Source organism: Myotis myotis, unplaced genomic scaffold (genome assembly GCF_014108235.1).
Source record: "Myotis myotis isolate mMyoMyo1 unplaced genomic scaffold, mMyoMyo1.p scaffold_m19_p_3, whole genome shotgun sequence".
In the NCBI taxonomy this organism is placed as follows: domain Eukaryota; kingdom Metazoa; phylum Chordata; class Mammalia; order Chiroptera; family Vespertilionidae; genus Myotis; species Myotis myotis.
Genome location: NW_023416335.1, coordinates 23,757,600 through 23,766,021, shown reverse-complemented (window position 1 = coordinate 23,766,021; position 8,422 = coordinate 23,757,600). Strand labels below are relative to the sequence as shown.

Sequence of the window (8,422 nt, the reverse complement as noted above, 5' to 3'; positions counted from 1 at the left end):
AACACAAGTTGAAAGTTGTATTTTGCCCCTGTTCTCATATTCAAGCACCCTGGTTTCTAGGCGCTCTGTCACATCAAAGCATGTTTAAAGAACCAGTGCCCTAGAATTTTCTCCTCTATACACACATATTTTTGCCATTAGAAAAAAGGAGACTGAGCTTTGATGTGCAAAGTTTTGACAGTATGAAAAAGGACCCCCCCCCCCAAAAAAAAAACAACACACCACCAACAACAACAAAACACAAAACTCTATGCAGTGCTAAAATACAAAATCTTCACCCGGCCGACGTGGCTCAGTGGCTGAGCGTCGACCTATGACCCAGGAGGTCACAATTTGATTCCCAGTCAGGGCATATGCCCAGGTTGCAGGCTTAATTCCAAGTGTGGGGTGTGCAGGAGGTAGCTGATCAATGATTCTCTCTCATCATTGATGTTTCTATCTCTCTCTCCTCCCTTCCTCTCTGAAATCAATCAAAATATATTTTTAAAAAATACAAAATTTTCAGGCCCTTCTGCCTGGTGCCTTTGCACAGTATGTGAACTGACTGGTAATCACCCTCCAAAAGTCCAGGTGTGCGATAAAGTCTGCCAGTGAGACTGAGACCAAGTCCTTCCTTTCCAGCTGGGCCTTGGAAGGAGCCAGAAACTGGGTTTAGGGTTCTGGGGTCTTATTTACACCCACACCCCCTGTTTGTCCTTGAGACAGTTGTGTCACCAGCATGGCCTACCAGGCTTCTAAGGCAGTAAGACCATGTGGGCATGGGGTGGGGAGTTGGGGATTGTGGGTGATCATGTTATAATGTACCCCGCGAATCACAGAAGGATGCCTCAAGAGGTCGAATTAAAGAGTCACATTTATTGCAATCCGGGACTCCAAGGGGGCATTTCACTCTCCCAAATCTTGAAGTGATAAGATGGCCACAACACCAGATTTATATAGGCAAAAATCACAAAGGTATTGATTACATCCCAGGGTTTGGAATGAGGAACCTGGTTTGCAAAAAAGCAGTTTACAGAAGCAGAATTAAGCATGTTAATTATAGTTTTGGGTCTCCAGATCACTGAGTTGACAGGAACACATTATCTGGGACCACTGAGTTGACAGAAACACATTATCTAGAGCCCTCAGGTCTTGGGACCACTGAGTTACCAGGAACACATTATCTAGATTCTAGCCATCGAGGCAATTTAGAGTAATTGCGCTGTCCTGGTTCCCAGGTACAGAAGAATGTGCTTGGATAACCAGTAAGATCACAATCAATGGGCTATTCACATTACAGTCAATGAGGCATTCAATTGAATGGGATGATTTATATAATTCAGAAAATCAAAATAACTTTTCTATTGTTAAGCCAAACAGCAGGGTTAGAGTTAAACTACAGTTTCTACCTGAGATGATTGCTACCATACTTTAATCAAAGTCAGTGGGGGTCAACCAGACATAGGGCCTCCCATGGGTGGGTTTGTGAGATTTACTCCTGACCTGAGACTCCAGGGCTGGTGGAGGTGCAGTCGCCTGGATGGATTTCAGAATTGTAATGGTGGACAGACTCAAGTCCTCACACCATTTGGGGAAACTGCAAACATGAGAGGTCAGCCAAGCCTGGATGCAGAGGTGAGAGGATGTTATTTACACACACAACTCTTTCCAAGGAGGGAGTAAACAGACACATTTGGCATGGGACTGAGGGTCTGGCTGGAGCAGAGGGAAGGACCCCCTACCCAACAGCATTTTTCTCTAAATGCCCCTTGAGTTGAAACACAGTTGCCTGGTCTCCTGCAGTCTGTTCTCTGTGAGGAATGTCTTTCCCAGCTTCTCTGCTGAGCTCTACCAATTGTTTTAGGGATTAACCCTTTGCCATCCAAACTATTGCTTTATCTCTCTCCATCTCTGTCCCTCCATCTGCAACTCTGGGCTTTGGTGCACCTTTCATTAGCCTAGAAATGATGAGAGAAGTGGAATCTGCAGACGCGTTTTGCATGCACAGTGGAATCACAATCTCCGTATGGGCATGAGTGCTTTAAGAAAATAGTCTCGCTTCTTCACAAACTCAAGTAGCTTTACTTGGAATCTGTCCATCCAAAAATTTGGTCTGCAGAGTCCAAAGCCAGCTTCCCTGGAGCCTTACAAACAAGCTGGCTGGCAAGGCAGCGCCTCCTACAGTGTCTGCCTTAAGCAATAGGATCTGCGGCCCATTTGCCCCTCAGATGCAGGGTTTTCAGCATCCGTTGCCTCCTTTCACCCACACATCAGGGCACACGCAGTTCAGACCTGTGAACTTCCTAAACTGCTTGCTGATGTCTCCTGTCCCTGGGGTCAGTCACAGTCACACTGCCAACTCTCCCAATGTTTGAAACATACAAAGAATTCCCAGGAACTCTGAGGTGGAGGGTGGCAAGGAGACTTCTGTTCCTGGGGGGCCAGGTGAGAAGGCCCAGCTGTGTTTCTGCTAATACTCTCCCCTTGCTGTCTGCTGTAATGGGGACTCTTGGTTTTGACTTGAGGTTCGTTCCTGGGCCAACTCTGAATGTAGCATGTGTGCCTGAGTGATGGATTTGATATTTACACACGCCACCCTGATAAGTGCACATGTGTTTTTAATGTTTTGGCTTTCTACACCACAAACATGTCAATGTGGATATGCCTGCACACACAGACATGCTGTCGGGCTAGGACTTGAGTAGTTTTTTTCTCTCTCTTTTTTTCTTTTCCTTTTTTTTTTTTTTAACTGCCCTCCCAAAGCTAACACCTTTGCAAACAATATTTCCCACCACACTGAACAACATTTACTTAATGCCTCCGGTGTTGTTGGAGGGCCACCCTCCGGTTATCCTGCCCGGAAAAGTCCTGCATTTTAAAACCAGCAAACAGCCCCCACCACGCACCTTTCTCTGGTCTTTGCGGGAGCCCAGCTGGGCCCGCTGGGGACTTAAAAGCAGACCTCCGTGGCTTCTGCCTTCCTGAGCCCCGGTTTGTCCGGGAAACGACTTGTCTTTGAATCGCAGCTACAGAGAACGAAACCGAAGAGGTGAGCTGCTTGTCTGGTAGGCTGTTGTTTGAAATGAGGAAAAGGTGTAAAAAAAAAAAAAAAAGTCTTCATTATCTCATGGATTTGCAAGTACAGTTAAATTCCTCGCTTCTCTCCGACCCGACGCAAGTTTAACTACAGCGTTAAACATTGTCTTCATGCACCCTACACTTCTATTGCCCCGTCCTTTTATTTTCCCTTTTTCCTCTCTTTGTTTCCCTTCTTTTATTTACTTATTTCTTATTTTGTGTCTTAAGGGGTGTTGACCTGTGTTTAGTTCTAGCAAACCGAACCCTGTTGCAAGCGAAGCGATTGGCTAATTGCGCGGGTGACTGACGTGCTAAATGAGTGCGGCTCGCCGCAGCCCCGAGCTGATTGGCTGCGCGGGAGGCTCAGAGGGCTTTGCCACGGGAGCACCGGGCACTCGAGTCCTGCAGCCTCGGGAGTAGGTGCCGCGCTCCCGGGAGCCCGGGCAGCACTCAGGCCGCGCGCTCCCTCCCCGCAGCAGGCCGAGGGCCGCCACCCGCCAGGGACTGGGCAGGAGCGCGCCGCGGAGCCCGGTCGGGGCGGGGACGGCGCCCTTTGTCGCCGGAGACTCCTGGAAGTTTGCGGCGGGACGCGCGCGGGGAGGCGGCCGAGGCAGCCCCGACGTCGCGGGAGCGAGTGCGCGGAGCCAGCATGGGCAGCGGGCGCGGCGCGGGGGGCCGGCGCGGGGCCGCCGGGGGCGTGCTGCTGGCGCTGGCGGCCGGGCTGCTGGCCGCGGGTTCGGCCAGCGAGTACGACTACGTGAGCTTCCAGTCGGACATCGGCTCGTACCAGAACGGGCGCTTCTACACCAAGGCGCCGCAGTGCGTGGACATCCCGGCGGACTTGCGGCTGTGCCACAACGTGGGCTACAAGAAGATGGTGCTGCCCAACCTGCTGGAGCACGAGACCATGGCCGAGGTGAAACAGCAGGCCAGCAGCTGGGTGCCCCTGCTCAACAAGAACTGCCACATCGGCACCCAAGTCTTCCTCTGCTCGCTCTTCGCGCCCGTCTGCCTGGACCGGCCCATCTTCCCGTGCCGCTGGCTCTGCGAGGCCGTGCGGGACTCCTGCGAGCCGGTCATGCAGTTCTTCGGCTTCTACTGGCCCGAGATGCTCAAGTGTGACAAGTTCCCCGAGGGGGACGTCTGCATCGCCATGACCCCACCCAATGCCACCGAAGCCTCCAAACCTCAAGGTAAGCCCTCCCCGTTCCGATGCCCGGGGCGTCTTGGGACCCCGGGATTCGCCCGGCTGCAGCGGAGGCTGCGGGGAAGCTCCTGCCGACCCCGCGGCTGCCGCTCCACCCCGGAGTTCGGACGTGCTCCCTAGAGATTGCTCTTAAGCTGTGCAGAATGATTTTTCACAGCTTGCAGTCCGTCCCAGGTGTTGCCTAGCGCCCCTCCCGATCCAGGTGCAAGGACCTCGGGGCTCGCCCGGCAGCGACGGCTGAGCCTCCCCCCTTTCTTAAACGGGGTCCCGCTTCTGGAGCCACTCTTCCTGGGGTCCAGTCTCTCTTTTCCACACCTGAAACAAAGCCTAAAGCTCCAAATAAAAGGGGAGCCCGTTTCTCCTCTGGGAGAGAACCGAGTCCCCATCGCAGCGCTTAACACCCCAGACAGGATGCGCCAGGAGGGAAAAACCAATACCGGCCGGGAACAGGCTAAGGAGCAGCTTTATTTTCAGAGGTTCCATGAGGGTTTAAACAAACAAACAAACAACTTTTCCCTTAACTAGTCATTCAGCCCAGGAGGGCAAGCTGCAGTTCTGGCTGAGGAAGAAAGTTTAGAAACCGGGGATTTCTGTTTCTCCACCCCTTTCAGGTAACAGTTTGGGGAGCGTTGGGGGGTGGAAAGTCTCTTCTTTCTCGTTCTTGCATACCCCCTGCTTCTCTCATTTACACAAATCCCCAGGTAATTAGAAAGATAAAAATGTAATTAGTTCATTGTTCGTCTCTCCTTGGGGAGTGGGATTTCTGATACTTTTTTAACTGTCTCAGGGACCACCCGAGGTTCCTCAAAGTCCCTGCCGCTTTCAAGGGCAGTTCTTGAGTGGGGGGCGAGGGGGGGAAATCTCGGAGAGGCAACACAACCAAACCAGCAAAACCCCCACCTTGATGGCCTGACTTTTATAGGAGTGAATGCAACCCTGAATTCTTTGGAAGCAGAGCTGAGATTTAAGGATGTGGAGATAGTCTGAGATGGGGAGCCATACCCAGTGTGCTTAGCACAGGGGCGGGTGTCGGGAGGGCTTTTCGGGTGTGGGGCTGGCTGCTTGCTGACTTCGCCCATCCTCTGGTGATGCCAAAAAGGGATGCCCACCGAAGGGCGTGTTCCCTCAGAGTGAGGGTGGGGGTAGGTATGGGGCAAGGGGCACCCTGAACTTTGAATGCACTTACTTATTCTAGGAAGGGAGAGGATCAGTCTGATGGAGTTGATGTTGGGTGGCGTGGGTCCCGGCCGGTTGGAAAGGCAGCAGCCTGCCTGCAGGGGCGAAGTCCGGGCACCTCTTGCTCTCCGCTTCCTGGGTGTCTTCACAGGGTTAATCTTTGGGAAGTGCAACCCTGAGAGCTGAGCAATTACCTGGAGCAAACAAAGCACTTTGTGTTCGGTGTGGAGCCATCCCCTGCAGCCCACAGCATTTTCCTCCTTCCCTTCCCCCGCCGAGGGCCACTGGGGGATTAGCCCAGCCCAGCCCTGCTCCGCGAGGCTGTGGCCAGCTCTTTCTGGGACAGCTAGTTGGTGGACATGGAGATCTTTGGGGGAATACTTTCTGGGGAAAGATGGGAAGACTGGCTGGGGAGCCTACTGAGGAAGAGGAAAGAATCCTCCCAGCTGAACTCCAAAGTCTGGGTGTCTTCGTGAAGCCGTTTACTCTTTGGCTGCTGTTCCACTTGTCTGCTTCCCCTTGCCTGGGCCTTTTTGTACATCCTCCTCTCTCCTTCCTCTGTCCAAGCAGTCACCTTCCCAAGACCAGCTGCTGAACAGAGAGAGGCTGTGAGAGGTCCAGTCAGGTGTGGGACCAGGGAACTGGCTCTCCCTTGGCATTTTTGGTGAGAGGCTCTGCTTTGAGAAGGAATCTTCCTCCCCAGCACTACAGCCACTCAGTGGGAGCCCCACAGGACTTCCTCTGAGGCAGGATGGCCACTGGAGGTGGAAAGGCTGTGTGTGTGTGTGTGTGTGTGTGTGTGTGTGTGTGTGTGTGTGTTGGGACAGGCTGAGATGACTGCACTACTGGTCATTATAACCTTATGGCTGGTAGCTCCCGAATAAGAACTGGTACTTTTGGATGGCAATAAGTACACATGCACTATTTTTATTGTTTTATTCTTAAAAATGAAAAAACAGTTTTCAAAGCAGCATCAGATCTCTGCATGATTTAGCTGATTTCTGTTTACATACTTGGGGGTATTGGGCCTCCCTTTGTGGCCATGTGTTATTAAAGATAAACTTAGTTATGAGAAATGAGGCAAAAGACCCCCCCCCCCCCCCAAAAAAAGGGCCATGGCCTGAGCTGCATCAAGCATCTGTTATGGGAGAGGCGATGGTTCTTTCCCCAGGAAAGTTATTTCTAAGTCTTGCACTTACATTAGACCTGTGCACTCTGATAAGTTGTTCCCCCTCCCTGCCAGGTTTTACTGATTGAAGTTGTTTGAACAAGCAAATACTTTTAGTTTAGTTTTGTTGTTGTTTACGCATGTTGTGCATTAAATCAGCCTGGCTGTTGTAGTCACAGATCGCAGAGGCCGCATGTGATCATTATGACCAAGAGCCTTCCACAGAATCCCTTCTCCATGTATCCAGGAGATGGCTGGGGAAGACCTGCTGTGTGTGCCTGTGTGTGTGCATGTGTGCGTGTTGCGCGTGTGTGTGTGTGTGTGTGTGTGTGTGTGAGAGAGAGAGAGAGAGAGAGAGAGAGAGAGAGAGGGAGAGGGAGGGGGGGGGATGTGCTGTGTTTGAGAGGGGGGCAGAGAATGTGTGAGGTACTTGTGTGTGCATTGATTTTAAAAAATTCACTTAATCCTGATTCCACTATGGGACTTTCTCTTCTACCTCCCTTTAAATATTAATAAAACACAAAAACGTTTTAGGTTTTGGTTCCTTTGCTTTAAACATTATTTTAAATACACTTTCAAAGAGGTTTTGTTCTACCTCTCAGACAGATGACTGGGTGGATTTCTCCTGCTGAGGCAGCCTGTGGGGCCCCAAGGACAATCGGAGGGGCACAGATTAATATTGCATTACACATTCCTCCCTTCTCTGGATCCAGCTGCTGCTGCTCCAGAGTCAGCTATAAGGAAAGCAAGATGGGGGGAAGCCACGTTGAGCTCACCTCAGCAAGATCCTGCAGCCCTGAGAGGCACTGACGGCCAAAGGTCATGGGTGGCACTGCGGGAAGTGCCCCTGTGGGGAGCTCAGTGTGTCTACACCACATGATGTGAGTGTGTGGAGCAGATGGAGACCTGGTGTTTACATGCTGATGGCCCTGGTCCCACTACTTGTTTAGTCAAGATTGTATTCATAGAACCTTGCAATATGATAGCTTCCACTTTTTAAAAAATAAGGAAACAAGGAAAATCCCACAGCAAAGTTGATGCTCCCTCTATAAGTAACAACGTCCTTCCCATATTGCGGGACTTCCTTTCCCTGTTTTTCTCCCCAGGGAAGCAAGAACCATATGTAAAACTCTGGCTAAGTTTTTCCCTTTGTTAGAAACACTACCAATTTCAAATTTGATTTTGTGTGAAAAGCAAATTTCCCACATCTGGGCCAAAAGACAGCCAGACAGTCTTCTGCTTGGAGTGTGGCTATGGTTCCTGCTGCACTGAGAATCTGGACGGTGTTTGGCTCTGGGTACAAAGACTAAGGCATGTGGTCTCTGCTAGGTCATGTAGGGACCCTGCTGGGAAGTGGGGGGTGGGTGGCCAGCCCTGGGCCAGTTATGTCCTGGGAACAGCATTGATCTGGGAGGGCTGTGCAGCTCCCTACCTAACCCCCATCTTGGGAGGCTTTGCTCATTTCACTGAGCCATAGGGGAGCTCGCTGAGGAGGACTGCTCTCCCAGAAGCCATGGAGAGGGAAGGGAGGGAGCAGGATGAAGAGCCTTATATTTGAGCAAAGGTCACTCAGTACACATCCTTCCTTGGGGTGACTTTCCTTTGCTCCTTAGCTCCAGCCTGGCATGGCCTCTAATGCTGTGCCAAGGATGGAGTACCCTTGGAACATGCTAATGCTTTCTTCCTAGATCATGGATAAAACTCCAGGTGGTTTCAGAGATGGTGATAGTGATGATGGTGGTAGTGGTGGTGGTGGTGATGGTGGTGGTGAGGATGGTGGTGGTGAGGATGGTGGTGGTGAGGATGGTGGTGGT

General features: G+C 51.3%; 1 protein-coding gene across 2 annotated transcripts in view; it reads left to right on the top strand.

The window, feature by feature from the left end:
• Window positions 1-3,428: 3,428 nt before the first annotated feature.
• SFRP1 (secreted frizzled related protein 1) overlaps window positions 3,429-8,422 on the top strand; it is a 42,727-nt gene continuing 37,733 nt past the window's right edge. The window contains exon 1 of one of the 2 annotated variants that reach the window (XM_036299944.1): window positions 3,429-4,250. In XM_036299944.1, coding sequence (XP_036155837.1) covers window positions 3,707-4,250 — 544 coding nt within the window. In that variant the 5' untranslated portion in view covers window positions 3,429-3,706. The remainder of the gene's footprint in view (window positions 4,251-8,422) is intronic. The other variant, XM_036299943.1, reaches the window with a different exon arrangement.